The sequence below is a fragment of the Cyprinodon variegatus genome, unplaced genomic scaffold (genome assembly GCF_000732505.1).
Source record: "Cyprinodon variegatus isolate N-32 unplaced genomic scaffold, C_variegatus-1.0 Scaffold67, whole genome shotgun sequence".
In the NCBI taxonomy this organism is placed as follows: Eukaryota; Metazoa; Chordata; class Actinopteri; order Cyprinodontiformes; family Cyprinodontidae; genus Cyprinodon; species Cyprinodon variegatus.
In genome coordinates this window covers 254,485-272,266 of record NW_015150520.1, presented here as the reverse complement: position 1 = coordinate 272,266, position 17,782 = coordinate 254,485, and the positions used below count along the sequence as shown (strand labels likewise).

General features: G+C 36.4%; 1 protein-coding gene across 2 annotated transcripts in view; it reads right to left on the bottom strand.

The window, feature by feature from the left end:
- The window catches only part of LOC107083005 (adenylate cyclase type 1-like), a 62,868-nt gene that overhangs the window by 29,098 nt on the left and 15,988 nt on the right, over positions 1–17,782 (bottom strand). For both annotated transcript variants that reach the window (XM_015371930.1, XM_015371931.1), the window contains exons 3-6: positions 16,092–16,210; positions 11,887–11,998; positions 5,375–5,502; positions 2,749–2,907 (exon numbers count right to left, since the gene is read on the bottom strand). In XM_015371930.1, coding sequence (XP_015227416.1) covers positions 2,749–2,907; positions 5,375–5,502; positions 11,887–11,998; positions 16,092–16,210 — 518 coding nt within the window. The remainder of the gene's footprint in view (positions 1–2,748; positions 2,908–5,374; positions 5,503–11,886; positions 11,999–16,091; positions 16,211–17,782) is intronic.

Genomic DNA, 17,782 nt, shown 5'->3' with positions numbered 1-17,782 from the left:
TCTTATCCTCCATTGCAAAGGTGAGATTTGGTTTAATAGTAGCTAACACAATAAATGCTACATTTGTAGCCCATGTGTAGGATACATCTTTGCAAAGCGAAACTTGATGTGAACTTGAGGCAGCAGAAATCCCTGTTCCTCACTCATTTATAAACCATAATAACCAAAACTGCAAAGAATAAAACCTTGACATTAATCACTATAGTATTTGAGATATTTACATGTTTAAGATGTGCCTCTAAACATGTTCAATTAAAATTAAATATATAGTTATTATTCCTATAACAAGATAGTTGTGATATACAATATATATGTTTATTATGCATTTTTGTAAAAGAAAAGATTTTTATTCACAGAAAGCCAACTGAATCAGTTCAACAAAATGCCAAAGTTGGAATGGAACATTCTGGATCAAAGCTCATTCATATGAAAATGAACTAGTCAAAGTCTAGAAATAGATCTAAATGGAAATTTGTGAAAGACCTTAGAATGTATTTTCACAATAATTTCTTATTCAATCTGATGTAATTAAAGCTATTTAGCAAAGAAAATGTACAACTATGTTTTAAATTGTGTTTATACAAATTTAATCTTTAACATTTTTGCTTATGTTAATACATGTGGAAGTTCTTAAGAAGTATGAATATTTGCAAGGCATTTTGTGATTTCAGTTCATCCATAGACTCCGTGAAGCACCTTATCACTGTCACTGTCAATGGACACTTTCAAAGCTGACCTGAAATATTGTGGATCTCTTTCTCATAATGAAACCAAGCCGCATATCATTTACGGTAATAACATTTCTTCTCCCAAACCTGCTTCTTCCCTTATTCTTATTGTATGGCTCATCAACTGTATCCTCTGTTTTGACTTAAGATCTGCACACCTTTGGTTTGTATGATCTGCTATACTGTCTAAACTGAACATAATACTTTGCAGTAGTTCATTCTCAAAAAACTCTATTACCTCTTTCATTTCTACAAAAATACTACCACTCACTGCATAGATATATCGCTCGCCCATGCTGTTCTTGAGGTTTTTTCCATGTTTTAAATATTTTTTTTTTATTTTAATGGTAATATGACTTGTAAAACCTCTTTCTAGCTCTTAAGATAGTACGTTTGACCCCTAAAAATTAAATGGTTATTACTTTAATTTAAACAAACATATTCATCACTATGTGTGTTCAGTTTTCCTTTGAGCATCATGATGCTAGTATTGGAGACTGAGAACAGCTGCTGCATAAATCAGCAATTAAATGACACTTGTCTTGGTGCTTATGAATGACACACAAGAGTGCATACAGTGTGAAAAACTGTTACTGCAGAGGTATGCATTTATAGACAACAGAAGTCTGATTAACTTAAACTGATAATATTGAATTACCTACATAACTTGTGACAAAAGCCACAAAAACAAAATGTCTAGAAAATAACAAACAGAAATAAATGTTGTTATGAAATAAGACAAAGCTACAATAAGAATAATGTATGCTCATTTATTCAGAAATTACTAACCCAAAGTTAACATGCATTAAAAAGAGTCTATAAGGAACTTGGGGAAAAACGTTAGAACGCTTTGGTATAAATATGCGGAGTGAATTTTGTTCCAAATCTGTTTTGATTGATAATATGGAATTACTACAATAACGTTTGACAAAAGCCCAAAATGTATATATATATATATATATATATATATATATATATATATATATATATTTTTTTTTTTTTTTTTTGTCAAGAAAAACAAATAAGAGAGAAAAAATGTTATGAAATAAGACAAAGCTACAGTAGGAAGAAAGTATCCTCGCTAAAGTATCCAGATGTGATTTCAAGAAACCTTTCAAAAAAAGTTGAGTAACTTGGCTGTTTTTGTAAGATTTTGTTATTTCAACTTAAAAAAAAAAGTTCTTTTAATGAATTTATTTTAAAATATATATTAAACGATTTTAAATTTTGTTTTTTCCCCAGCATAGATCAGTGGATTGTTGCCTGACATCTCTAAATCTGGCTCATTGTTTCAGAATACTTGGGTTAATTTAGATGCCACTTTGCAAACCAGTGTCATGCTGCCACATTTTGTTAGCAGGTTGTCTTTTAACTCTTTTAAATAACCCACACTTGTTCAATCTTCTTTAATTGCCCTACCATTAAATTCATCTTTTAAAGTGCAATCCTAAGCTTCCACTTGGGATTAATCTCTGGATTATTTGTCATGTCCGTAAGCACAGAACAATCAGATTTTTGGGGAGGAATTAGCAGCTGTCTTGAGTGACATTAAATGATCATTAGTTTTTCTGTCTCAAAAATAATTTCCTTCATTAATGTAAATGGCTTAACAGTGCCTTACAGATTGGTGGCCATTGCTGATGTTTTTCCTTAGTAATTTTGCATTTATAGAGCTGGTTACACTGATCATGATCATTTATCCAAGTGCGTTTGATTATCAGCACCTGGCTGGTACTTTTCCTTTCAAATGGAGTTGAAACACAGAAGGCGTAGTTAATCCTGAGAACACAGCTTTTCGTTTTCATAATTAGGAAATCCAGCTGCACTTAGCAGTGTTTAAAAGGCACCAATTGCTGGATAATCTTATTCATCATTAACTTATACCCTGGTCCTCTATATTTAGAACACAGCATACATGGATGATTATAATGATTATAATTGTGTTTTCCACACAGCTTTTTTCTTCTTTTCTCTGTTAGAGTTTGATTCAGTCTCAGAAGTTCTGACAGTTGTTACTAACCCAGGCAGCCCACCGGCCTCCATCACATTTGCCAATGTAACATCGTTTGACCAGACATCGTACTGCCACTTCCTCAGGCCCAACACACCACACAGAACCCGTCCGGTATGCAGTCCAACGCGCATATTTAGATCCACCTCTGTTGCTTCAACCACCGACCTACAGGCAGATAAAAAAATAAAAATAATAATTGTACATTATTCAAGTCAAATGGAATTTTTTTAATGTATTTGCTCTAATTTCGGCAATGTGTTTGAGGTCAAACATCAACAAATATTTCAGTCATGTCAACTTGGCATCATAGAAAGTTCTGATACATTTGCAAAGTCTGTTTTTTAAAATAATAGCTGCCTGTTGTACTCAAAGACTGAGCCACATTTTGACTGGAAACAAAACTCTCCTAATCTCACCATGAGCTGTCAAGTCTGACAGCCCTGCAGCAGAAAAGTTAATTAATTTGTAACTGTTTTAACAAGTTTTAGCAGTGTTGCTTCTCTCTACATGTAAATCAGATGACACAAAGCAGAAAACTTCCCATGCTGTTACAGAAGTTAACCTCTCAAAACCCGTTTTGGCGACCTCGGCGACCCGTTTTAAAGCGTTTAAAAATAACTCAGAATGCATGAAAATTACACTGGTAAAATGTTTACCAATATAGACATCCTAGACATTGTTGGAAAGCTTAGATTCTCCACAATTCAACCACCTAGTTCATTTTATGGACATAGTGAGCACCAAAGGATAATTGTAGCAGCATGTGGAAATGTAGCATGACAAAGCAGCCACAACAAGCAAGCATGTCTTTATTACTGCTGTTAGGATAGGATAGGAATTGCATACCCAATATGCCATTCCCAATAGAATTTTCCAGAAATTAGGTGGATATTAAGAGGTTAAAACTGCTGAAACATGCCAGTTTGCTGCACCAACATGCAAAACTAAAGGGAGTTTTCTCTAGCTAAACCTTACGGTGCAATCTTTAAATGCTCTTCTTAAATCAGTATACATCCCAGAAAGCATAAACCTGCTTAAATAATAAAAAAAAAGTTCTCACTGATGATCAAATTTAAGAACTCCTGCATTTAATATGAAGAATTTGCATAAGATATATGTTCTAGGAATACATTAGGAGGTGAAAGCAGTTTTGTGTCAGAGGGTTTACACCAAAAGAAAGTATATACAAACGGAAAATATGAAAAGTGGTTTTTTTTCTGACATTTTTTTTCCTTCTTTGGTTCCTTGTTTGATGACAAAATCAGGGCCACCTAAGTGTGTGGGTGTCTACATGTTTGTTATCTTGTGGGGACAGGGTAAGGCCAATTACCTGGGAATATGCTACATTGTAAGAGTTACCCTCTAGGGTTGGGGGTGTGGTGAAGGAGTGAGCTATGAATTGAGTTGAGGTTAGGTTCAGGGTTAGGGGCAAAAGTTTGTGTTACGCCATACAAATTTTTATGATTTTTATTAATTCTCAACATACATCTTGCATAGTATAGCAAAGATTAGCTTCAATAAACCACCTTATAAGGGTCTTCATCGACAGCTGGAGACCTGTCCCTTTAACAGGATGTGGGGCTGAAGAACAAATTAGAGAGCAGCAAAAGCTTGACAAATTCTGGGTTTGAACCTGTGCATAAAGAAGAAATGAAAAAGAAATTGTGCCAACCAGGTTGAAGGAGGAATGTCTGTGCACCCCCTCTACTCACACACTCACACGCTAATGGATGATTATGCACAGCAGAAGCCTGCCCTCTGAGATAAAACATTCCTTCAGTGGCATCCATCCACTCAGACACAGCAGCAGGGATCAAACGTGTCAGGTAAATGTTCATGTGAGAAAACGAGGTAAAGGTGCTGTTTATTTGTGTCAATATGATTTACAGGGAAGGCAGGTTGTTTCCATTTATTTATCTTATGTTGGAGGTTTTTTAAGGTGTTTTTTAATGGTGTAACTGTAGTTTGGGTCTTGTTTGAAATAATAAAAAACACTTAGGTCCAAAAACCTTTAGGGTTATTTACCCTAAGAAAAAACTATCTAGAACTGTTGCATCAAAAAAGACTCAGGAACAGTTTATATCAAAAAGCTCTTAAGGCAACCATGCCCCTGTAGGCTGACCCTAAATTTCCGGCAAAAAAAATCAAATATATCACATGAACCTATACATTGTTTTAGCACAAGCTGCAATTTTTGTGCATGCTACATTTTGTGTTCACATGTTCCTGTTTTCAAGGATGGATTTTAAACAAATGTCTGTGTATAATTTGAGCCCATGTCTGGGATAATGTTCATTATGGTGACATACAGTATGACTATAAAAGCTCTAGTTTACTGATTCTTGAGCACTTCATATGACTGTTTTAACTGTAATGTTGTATTCAAACTAATTTTTGCAACAAGCCACAGCAATAACTGTATCTACAGGTTATAGGAAAGGCAACAGGAAAGACAAATCAAGTGAACTTGGAATGATTTAATTGAAAGAATGTATTTATAAAAATAAAAGCCAGCAAAAGTACAAAAACTTCAAATAAAAATTCATATTTTTACTTAAAATTACACCTTCTGCCCTGCCATGCAGGCCTGTGGCGGATGTATTTGTTTTAATTGCTTGTGTGCATTACTTACGCGATTGTATCAATCATATCCAGTCCCATCTCCACACAGCAGTGAGCATGGTCTGCCTTGGGTTGCGTTAGTCCTGACACACAATAGTAACAGTCCCCCAAAATTTTTATGCGCCTGCAGTGATTCTCCTGCAAGCACATGAAGAAAACTATAGGTGAATATCTAAAAAAGCCTGTATGGGGAGACCAATTAAGACAAATTTACAAGCATGTATTAGGTAATCCTTTAAGTTCAGTTGACATGGCAGCCATTGGATATATTTACAGCTACAATGAGGTAAATGTGAAGTAAAGTTGAACAAATCATATGCAAGTCTATGAACACCTGTGAATATCAGTTGTAGTTACATGTCATGCTTATAGGTTGGTTAAGTAATATATTTGTGCAGCAATCTTTGTAGATCACTAGTGATGAGCCCAGTGACGCACCCACTTATTGCATTGGTAAAAACAGTTATTGCATGTTCATTATTTGAATTCTATTTGAATTCTATTCTGCTAAACTCCATAAGGTTTAAAAAAATGTTGGATTCTTTTACTGTGTTGATCGAATCTCCAAAATGCATGCTAACAAAAGCATTGGCTGGTCCTACAGGCCATAAAAATGTAATTTTGACCAATATCTATAAATCAAATCTGCAAATCTGTGACACTGATTTTGATTTTGCTAGCCAGTAGAGGTATGTGACAATATTTTCTTCCTTTTCATTATTTCTTCTTTGTTTTCTACCATAAAAGGAACCACACAAGCTACTGTTCTCAAAGTAAGAGCTCTTTGAAGCTAATTAACCAAGGTCATCCTCTGGTCAAACATATAGGAGCCAAAGCCTTAGATAAGAAATCTAACCAGGAAAATTTTATTTTGTTGGGTTTTGGTTTTCCACTTATTCCCAAAAAGTTATTTAAAATACTTCAAAAAAAATTCTGTTTGAAAAGATGGCAATGTTCAGCTAAATCTCATGAAACCTACTAAAGATGAATTTAGATAAATTGTGACGTTTCAACATTTGTCAGACAACTGTTCAACATTAGCGAACATTAGCTCCTGCCACCTGACTGACGCAGTCTGTGAGCTGCAGCTGCACCCCTGATCATGTAAATCAGAAATGTTGCTCGTGAAACCATTTGTGCGTTTGTTGTTGGGGCCAACTCTAATTGCTCCGACATGCTCTTGAAGTAGAATCCCACCCACACCTTCTCCAAACAGATCCTTCTATTTGTCACAGTGCACATTGTGCGCAGAGCTGTTGAAGTCAGAACATGTACAAAAATAAACTCACACCTTAGCACCGCATTATCAGTCAAGAAAAAAACAAACAGCCGCATCTTTACATGTGAACACCTTGTACTACACTGTACTTGAATTTGGTTTTGTGCACAGGGTTTCCTTTTGGCAACTGTATCGCTCAGTTATCAGACATAATGATGGCAAACCCCACAAAGCTTCCCCTGCAGGCAGCCTGTGAGTGACAAACACACATATTGTACGTGCACGCAGACACCCACATGCACACAGATATAGGGAGGATTCATGACAACTGCAGGGTGAGAGGAAGAGATGAGAAGAGGGAAGATGGGGTGCTCTGGTTTTCTGCTCACGGGAGCAGAAAGATTCTGGCGTGGGTGGATATGAGAATTTAGAATGTGGATGATTATCCCTGCCCAAGGAATAGAGTTGTGTGTGTGTGTGTGTGGGGGGGGGGGGGTACATTTGTGTATCTGTGTCAGAGGAAACGAGAGACGAATCATCATCTGAAAGAAAATATGTTTCAGCATTATTGTTTGCTTTTAGAAACACAAAATTGAGACGTTAATCCAGCCGATTTAGATGGTGGGTTGATGCGCGGCTGCCTTCACCTGTCACCCACCTGGTTAAAGGTTTTGCTTAGGTTTGTATCCATGATGGTTAGGTGTAGTTTAAACCCTCACAGACTAAATGTGTCATGTAGCGTACAACAGTCAGGCTCAGCAGCTGTGACAGAGCTGGTTTCAAAGCAAGTTTCTCCCTGAGCTAACGCGACAGGGTATAAATCTCAATTAGGATGCAGCTGCTGCACACATGGAAGCAATATATCCTCATCACAAGATGTCCATAATATGGGTTTGCAGAGCATTAGAGCGGTGGTAGTGAATCACATATCACCTTGTATCTTGCTCTTTCAGCCCCCTCAGTCGATCTCCCTCTGTTAAGCCCTGACTGATTGCGGCAATAGAGAATTAACTCAACTGGGATTATCTTGCCGATCATGTGACTGTGAACATCTACATGTTCGTGCGTGTTATAAAATAAAAGTAAACTGTCTGATGAGATCTTCTGGCTTTGCGACAGGAGAGGTCATGAATGTGTCACACTGAAGGGCTAGGGTAAAGTTCTCAGTGTGTATTTCTGCTCATGATGTGAATTGAACTACTTAGCGATCGTAGCTATTTAGCACTAGTGTCGGCATATTTAAACAAAAAGGTACAAGCAAAGATAAGATAAAAATGTATTTAAAAGTTTACAAAGAGGTTACATGGAAATATGCAAGCCTAGAAATACCAGTTCAGACAGTGGTTTTAAACTCTGGAAATAACATAAATGTAGAAACACAAAGGACATAACTTTTAATGTGCTTCTTTAAAAAGTAAACATCACTGCAAAGAAATAATCCCACTGTTCAAAATGTTGTAATAAAATAGCAGTCCCCCTGTTTAACAGCTTGCAAACTTGACTGCTCATGACAACAGGATAATAAGCATGGGGCACACTTAGAATGACACAGTCAGTGTTAAATTTCATAACAGAGTTTTGTTTCTTCTAACTTAGCCGGTAACCACCTGACATACGTTTTGTACTATTAAGAAATACTCTAATTTTAGAGAGTTTAGCTTGTGTTATTTCCCTAAAGTAGTTCCCAATTGTTCCAATTTAAGAATGTGTTTTTGTTTTAAATGCTGCAGGATGTAATTGATGAGGCTATGTAGATTTGGTGGTTAAATACATTACAGCATAATTATGCAGTGGTAACAAAGTAAGCAAGTTGTGATCACAGTAAATGTCAACAAAATGTTTACCTGTAATCATCAGTGCACAATGCAAGAATAAGAAGTAGATAAAGAGTCATTTTTATTTTAAGCAACACAATTTTAAGCAACACCATTGTAATTTTGGGATAACAGCATCTTAAAGTCTGAAAGCCAAAGAGATTTGCTAATTGTGTTCAGTGACCATACTCGTAGTGTATAATAGCATCCTTTGCCACAGCATCTCTTGATAGTAAACTTAGAGAATATATCAGCCTACTTGTCAAAATGAAGTCTCTTATGCAAAGTATCTTTCTAGCTACTGCTTGCATTTAAATTTAAGAGGTCAGCTACAAGAGGGTTACAAGAGGGCTTTATAATCGACATTCTATTTAATTTAGATTTATGACACTTATGTCGAAGAACTGAAGTTTCTCTTAAGTTCCCCTTGTTCCCGTTATTTTTCTGGCTTTATTTTTAGACAAAAAAAGAAACAGCTATAGAAAACATACTAATAAATTGTTAGAACTGTAATAATATTGTGACTGGCAAACTGGTAGTCGGTATCAAAAGTTTTATTTGAAGCATCTGCACCAAATTAGTGCTTTGATTGACATGTAATGTGTCCAGAATCTCTTCGCTCCTCTGGTACAAAAGTCATGATTGTTGCTTCTTCTGTGCACCTTTTAGAACTACATTTAGACAACAAAGTATTCATAATAACCTCACATAGTCCACAGAGTGGTAAGAATCTATAGAAGGCACCACCTACTACCATTAGTAGCCAATGCAGGTGTAGTGCATTGCGAATTATTTATCTTTTTTAGAGCAGGGACTGTTTAAGAACTGGGGCGTACTGAGCTTGGGTTCCTACCAGCAGCTCCAGTTTTATCACATCAGGGAAAAATCTCAGTCTGCTGCTACGACCACGATAAGGGCTCTTTAGAAAACACGGCACAATGTGGTAAGAGTGGAGAAGGTGTGAGATGTTAATTTATGTAAGTCGATAAAATGTCCTCTGAGGTGACCGAAAGAGGAATGTATGTGTCTGTGTGGGGCTCATGCAGTATTAATATGATTATAGTGGTCTGCCGGCAGATAACTGATCTCTCACTTAATCTTCTTTCCTGGAGAACGACACTGGAAAGGCTTACTGATGCAGAGTGTGGGCTGTCCTGCACATTAACTGTAGTCAGAGTTGTTCTTTACTACACGCAGAAATTTCTCCAACGCGCACATTCAATACAATCCGCCTCCTCAGCCCTTATCGCTCATCTGTTTAAGAATCAGCCCTCTCGTCTCCAGTTCATGACCTTTTTCTCCTCCTCTTCCTCCTCCTCAGTGTCAGTCAGGTCTCTCTAGTCTTACTCTCAAAATTTGGATCAATACATATATGGCTTGGTATAATAAATGAGTTCCAGGACTTAATAATACATTCAGTTTTCTTGGACACAAACAGCTCACTGGAGCACAAACTCACTAGCTGCCTCCATGGCTGTGGGCTGAGCAGGGTGGCTCAGTAACATTTCTTAACAAAAGTTAGAGAAGAAACTTTTTAATGTGTATTTGTTAGCTAAATCACGCCAATACAATGCAGAAAAACTGAACCCGCAACAAAAAAAAACACAAATTAGCTTTCTAGATGTTTCAGAATTATTGGAATAGAAGAGAGATTTGGAGAGATCATATTCTTACTGTCTCATCAGTTCATAAACTCTGCATAAATAGCTCAAAGTTGGAACTAGCTGTTTGATCAAACTCAGAATCCTCAACTAAACATGTGCTTCTCCATAATTTGAGGATGGTTGTGGGAAAAATAGCTAAAACAGTTGCATTTAATTTCTTTTTCTTATATAAAATTTTGATTAAATGTTAAAGGATATCATTTTAACATAGTATAAAAGTAAGATATATCAGTTAGCCAAAAGTCTAGGTTTCATCCATAGTCAGTTGCCAGATGAGAGAATAAATACATCAGAGAATAAATACATGGCAAAAAAATTATTTGCACATACTAAACGTATTTTGCAGCAGAAGCAGCAAGACAAAAATACAAAAACAACATGCAATAAAAATGCAATGCAATGCAAGAGATGTGAATAAATAAAGCAAAAGGATAGAGGGTTTACAAAAATTTATAAACGTAACCACATTATATCAAAAATAAGATCATGGCGTAAGAATGGATTTTAAACATTAATGTTGTTATTCTGTTTAGTGGATCTTACTACTTACAAATAAGTTACTAGTAAAATTGTAGAAATTGTCAGTTACATCTCATTATTAAGCATACACCAAATATTACAGCTTTAGTTCAAAGTGTATTCAGCAGCCTTTCTCTAATCTGTTTATGTTTCTATCTATCTGTATCTATCTGTCTATCTATTGATCTTAAATCTAAATATTAGATCTGCTTGTGAGAGATTTTTATTTTTAAACTGTCTACCACTTTCATGATATTACTTGCTGCACCCTTGTCGTTTGCTTTAATTCCCTCAATAGTAGAACTGCCCCACAGACAGACGTAAAATATTTAAAAAATGACCAAAAAGGCTTTTCTTAGATCCTCTTTGTTACCCTTGTACAAACGTTTATCTTAATGATTTTGACAAATTATGTTAGTTGTTTTGTACATTAGTTATTGGTGCATTGTTCACAGTACCACCATCAGTGTATTAGTGTGTCAATGAATGGGTTAACGACTAAATGTAATGTAAACCTCTTTGGTCAAGTCTCCTAATTCCTAACTGACCATTTACCATTTATATTTATATATTTATATTTTGGAATGTTAATTGTTTATGGTGCTCAGTGTTTATGACTGTGAATTAATTTGTATTACTTAAATTAATCCATGTACTGCTTGGCTTAATAGCTTTGTAGGTATACTTGCAGATATACATTAAAATATCCTGTTCCTTTGCTGTTTCCAAAGTTTCCACAACAGGTACTAAAATTGATTGAATTTGCTTTCCTTTATCCTGCAATTCTTTATAATCCTATTCTCATTGTTGTTTTGTTCTTTATTTCTGTAATTCCAAGGTTTTTTCATGTTTAATGTTTATGTCTATAATGGTCTGATACATGCTTAATCTTTTTTAACCTGAGAAATTTTCTTTGAGATACACTTGGCTGAATGGAAATTTAGAAAAGAGCTGACAAATGCTTTGGGTTATTTTTCCCCCTTCTACATTATGATCATTAATATATTCTGGTATAATATTTATATAAAACAATGGAACAGCAATGTTTGTGAATGTTACATGAAAAATATGTAAAAAAAAAAAAAAAAAAAAAAAAAAAAAAAAAAAAAAAACTTATCAATAAACAGCATATGATGCCACACTTAATCATTTTATACAGTACTGGATTTGGATTTAATGTCTGGGAATATTTGTAGACAAAAAAATTGGTTGCACCATTAATAGGGCTATTTTTCTCTTATTCCAGATTTTGTCTGTCATTTGAAGTCAATCGATTTATATGTATGGGATAATAAAGAAAAATTACCGTTGCCAATTCATCGAACTTCCCAAAGAGTTCATTGAGCAGCTTGACCAGTTCCTGAGCAGTGCACTGAGAAGCCAAGCTGGTGAATCCCACAATGTCTGCAAACAGGATGCTGGAGGGGTAAAAAAAAAAAAAAAAAAAAGAAGAAAATAAAAAACAAGGCATTTTAATGAGCAGTGAAGAACTAATTGTTTTCCCATCCACCTAATGTACCTGCTATTTCATAAAAAATCTAACAAACAGATGGAGTTAGTGCACTGTGGTGTGTTCCCCATCCCCCTTGGAGATAAACATACAGATCACTGTGAAGCAAGAGTAATTGGCTAACAGTGATCAGCAATGAAGCAAACAGCAAGTACTATAATCCAATCCCTGATAAGTGAAGGCGTCTTTTAGGCCAGCCGCTAAATCAATTACAGAGCTGAATTGCCTGCTGCTGGCTAACTAAAGTAGTGCACGGGGAAGGTGTTGAAAACCACTTAGCCCCTCATTCATTTGCTCAGAGGCAGCCCAGATGGCAGCAAAACAAGGTGTTATGGATCTTATTGACTCAGTAGAAACGCACTGCTCTCAGTGGAATGTGTATCAAAGCTGGAGGAGGATTTGATTTAATTACTGTATGATAATTGACTCTAGTTCTGAGGAAGGAAAATACAGAAAAGTATTTTCTGTAATTGTATACATCCCCGAAAAGTTGACATGCTGGCACGCTGGCTTGACTCAGCAGTCATCTGAGAACTGTTTGTTTATGTTTTGTTGTTTGTTTGTTTTTTACTTTGTCTTCTTGTTTACTGGTGGAACAGATTTGCCGTATGTGAGCAAAATTATTTGGAACATGCCTGCAAAGATAATTATAAGAACCTCAGTTATAAGACATGCAGTGATCGGCTGTCAGGGCCTTCAAGGCCTTCACTGAAACACTAACCTATCAATCAGAAACACTAACTTACATTCACAACCTAAGTTGTAATTTTCTTCTTTCCAACAGTATTAATATATTCCAAACAATCCATTCTACTAATTTTGTAGTGTTTCTCTTGCCTGCCATGCTTCCATTACAGTTTTGAGGTTGCTAAAGTTTTTGTCCAATCAGATTCATGCCTCTCCATGTTGCTATGTCAAGTAATTCTGCCAACTGAAAGCCTACAGTGGCTCCTGATTATACATTGTTGTACCATAATTCTCTAGAAATTCAACCCCACAACTGGTTAAACCAGGAGTCCTCCCTTCATCTAATCCTCCAGCCGACCTGTCCGTCCTCCAATGCCACCTGCTAAGTCACATACTGGCACTACTTCCTGCATAAGACTTACCTCTGGACCCAGTTCCCCATCCCCTTCTCCTCCATCCTCATAGTATAAGCCAGAGAGAAATTCAGATATCTCATATCACCATCCTCTTCCAAATCTCACAACTTCTGAAGAGTGAGTGACCATTGAACTCCTTCCCTGAGACCCATCCTTCACCCCCAAAATAAAAAAAAATGTTAACCCCTTTTGGATGTTGTCTTGCATGTGGGCTAAAAAACATCTACCTCCCATGACAATGTTTGACCAATTTAAACTGATGAATCAATCACTTTTTTTATTATTATTAAAATTCATATTTTTTGCTTTGTTTTTGTTTGTATCAGCAATTAGAAAACAGTTGAGATTATTGTGTGTTTTCATGAATGTGTTTTAATTTTCCTTTGTATTGATTACATAAAGAACCCTGCAGTCCAGCAGATTATGATTATGTGTCCACAGATTGTAACTTCTCAACTGTCGTAGGACTTATGCTAAAACTACCTGCTTAAAACCAACCTCTTGTTTTCTGTCCACTGGCTGAAATTCCGCCATTCAAACAGTTCGGTTTAGACCAAAGAAAGGCTCTCTTTTTTTCCCCCTAATATAAGTGTTGCATGATGCCAGAAGTCTTATAAATCAAAATTCAGAAGTTTAGATAAAACAATTTGACAAATGTTCCACTTCCAGCATAAAAGAGAGTTAAAGTCAGAATTTGGCTAAAAGAAATCTTCCATTTAGAAGAAATGATAGACTTAAAATTATTTTTAGACTCTTTATCCTTTAATAGTTTGTTCTTGACCCAAACTTGAACTTATTAAATTTAAAACTTTAGTCACCGATTAAAGTTTTTTAGACAACTTACCCTTTTCTTCTCATCCTTTATATCAAGTTGTCTGCATTTCTATGTGGCGTGATACCATGATATACGTAACATTAGTTTAGGGGGTTTTCACCTATACATCCAATTTTCTGTGCTTTGTTTAGTGGTTTCCTCTGACAATTGTACCAAATCTATGTCACATTTAATGAAGACAATCTTGATGATGAAAAATGTTTCATGTGATCTCCCAGGAGAGTGCATACACTTTTGATAAATTGGATATTTGGTGTCAAGAAAAACCCTGAATTTAAAAAGAAGGAAAATATCGGTAACCAAAAATTGTCTTGTGGTAAGAGTTTATGGATGTATATCTGATTATTTTTGCCGTGAAATCTTACTGTTCGGGTCCACAGGTTAAGAGTAGGATTAGGTGAACTTTCTGTATCTTCAATTTAAAGTGTACAGATTGTTCAAAATTAAATACTTCAAAGTTAGTTATAAGTTATTCATCTTTGAAGCAAAAAGGGAAAATTTTAGAACCTAGCTTGAATAAAAACATCATAACTATATTTACAACAGTTCCAGATCCATCATTAGAAATGATCACATATTGTTTCTAATCCTTCTCAAAGAATTCAAGGTACAGCTGCATTTTCATGTTCCTCTGTATCGTGACTATGTTACCAAGCTGTTTTGCGACTCGGAGCAGTTGCTCAGGATTCTGATGTATGCAGAGCTGGGATCACGACCGCCGCTCAGCCGAAGAGCTTTGTTGTATGATTTTTCACTGAATGATTTTATGCCGCAGGTCATGCTGATGTCTGGAGGGTAAGGCAAGAGCAAGGGGGTTGGCATAACTAAATACATGTGTGATCAAACGTTCTGGAGGCCACATCAAAAGGAGCCTGATGCCAACTGAAACACTCTGCACAGCTACAGAAAACATATTTTCCTTTTTAAAAAAGTATTTTTTGATGCTTGAACTTCCCACTGAACCCTGGAGGTGAACAGGAGCTGGCTCACTGGGAGAAATAACGGGATATTTGGCTGAGTGCATGTGTGGTTAGTGAGGCTGCTCGCTCAGCAATGACCCCATGTTGTGTTCTCAGGAGAGATGTACACTCAGAGCTAAAATGATACAGGCAGACAGAAAGAGTGGAGGACTCCCTCTTGACAGAAGTGCTGTTGATATGCTACCTTACACTCGACTCAAACACTAAGCAGCACTAACACACCTCTCCTATTCTCTTTACTGCCTCACTAGAATGTAATAAGCTCAGAGTCGGGTCAGGTTCTCACACTCTACATTACGTTTTAAGTAGAGGAAGCTTTCAAAAAGTGTGATATAATTTAATGTGTTTAAAAAATACCTATACTGAATTGTTGAAAGCAAGAGAATAAATGTGAATGTGAGTAATATAACAGAACAATGCTCAACATTATAATTTTTAACCACATTTAAAAAATACTATAGTTTAATTGTTGTCTTAAAAATGTAATGACTAATAATTTTTCACTTCAGGAAAAACTAGAGTGACCCCCTCTTGCAGATTTTTTTTACTCTGACTCCACCCTTTTACTGAATTACAGGTTCTGACCAGGAGATGACACATCTCATCAGATCTTCATGTCCCAAAATCATGACAGAAAGAATAATTTAGACCAAAGATTGATGTTTAAAAAGGAATTAAACGGGCCCAAGGGCCCATAAAGGAAAGTTTTGAATGGGCACTACTGTAATTGACCAGTATCATTCTAATACTCTCAAACCCCTTTTCTGTCATTCTGAACTTGTTTAGCCCCCTTAGGGGAAACATCCACTTACTGTATATAAGTCACTGCTAATCATTGTCAGGTTAGTCGGTAACTGCTTGTGGCTGCTCAGTTCAATGCTTTGGTCCTGTCTTTCCGCTACGAAAGTAAACCAAAAACGTTCTAAAAAAGAAGAATTTTCAGTAACTTCAGATACCGAAGGCGTAATTATTTTCCTTTGAACAGAGAGCTCAGGCAGTCTAATTTTCTTATAAACTACAGTGTCACACCTAAAATAAAAACCGTCTGTGCACACCTCCTGAGTTGTCATGACACCACCGTACCTGACATTGTCATGGCGCTGGATGTAGATCTTGTGAAAAATTCTCTCCGGTGGCTTCAGGAAGTCCTCCTTCATCTCCATAGCAACATTTCTTGGCAACAGGCTCATTAGGAGACGCTCCTGAGGAGGGGTTATGAGGGCAGAAAAAGAGGCACTATTAGGGCATTTGACTACAATAAATAAAGTATATATAGCCATATATATATATATATATATATATATATATATATATATATATATATATATATATATATACATATAAATAAAATTACACATTTATATAAAAATATACATAAATACATACACACACACACATAAATGTATACATTTATATTTATATGCTGCTCAAAAAAAAGGGAGGACTCAAATAACAGATCCTCAATCTGAATAAAGGAAATATAATACTTTGTTAAGTGCAAACTTAATTGTGATGACAACAGAATCACACAAAAATCTTCACTGCAAGTAAATTTTTTAACCAATGGGGGTCTGGATTTTGAGTCACACAAAATTAAAGTGGAAAACCACACTACTTCAAACTTTGAGGCAATTTACTTAAAACAGGTCAAAATTGGGCTCAGTATTGTGTGTCGCCTTCATGTGACTGTATGACCCCCCTACAATGCCTTGACATGCTCCTGATGAGGTGGTGGATGGTCCATGGTTCCAGACCTGGACTTAAGCATCCAACAATTCCTGGATGGCCTGTTTCTTTTTTTTCTTTTTTTTTTTTTCTTTTTTTTACATGGATGGCCTGTTTCTAACCATTTGTGTAGACACATACACATTTGCTGCCTACTGAAGGTCATTTTACAGAGCTATGGCATGTTCCTCTGCACAAAGGTGGAGGTAGCAGTCCTGCTGTTTCTGCCTTTCTATGGCCTCCTCCACATCTCCTGGTGTACTGGCCTGTCTCTTGGTAGCGCCTACAGACTCTGGACACTACAATGACAGATACGGCAAATATTCTTGTCACAGCTCACATGGATGTTTAACCCTGGATAAGCTGCACTATCTGAGCCACTTGTGGGGGTTGTAGAGTCCGTAGCATGCTACCACGAGTGAGAAAGCACCTACAACATTCAAAAGTGACCAAAAATATTAGCCAGAAAGCATAGGTAATGACAAGAGGTCTGCGGTCCCCACCTGTAGAACCACTCCCTTATTCAGTGTGTCCTGCAAATTGCCTAATAACTTCTAGCTATTACCTCTTCCATTTACACAACAGCATGTGAAATTGACACTTTTCAGAACTTTCCAAACTTTTGACATGTTATAACCTTCAAAGATTAAGGTCTGGATTTGTAATTCGTTGTAAAAATGTTTGCTGGCGCCTGCTCTGCTCTCTCTCTAGGAACTCTGGGGTTGCAAGCTGGGAAGTAACCTGGGAAGTTTGGATTCAAATCTTTCCACCGGATCGGACTGAACTTTGAATCAGGTCAATGACTTTTGCCCCAACTCATGATCAGCCCGACAATCCGGTCACTGACCTGTATTTCATATCTCTGCAGAGATTTGCCCCGCAGCCCCGTGCTCTTGTTTTGTTTTAATAAACATTTTGAACTTTCCCACTGCCTGCCTCGCGTTGAATTCTGGGTCAAATGTTCTGATTTTATGACAGTGCATTATACTGAGACTTGATTGTGACAGGTGGCAAATGGTTGAAAATAACCCCTAAATAACCCCTCAGTC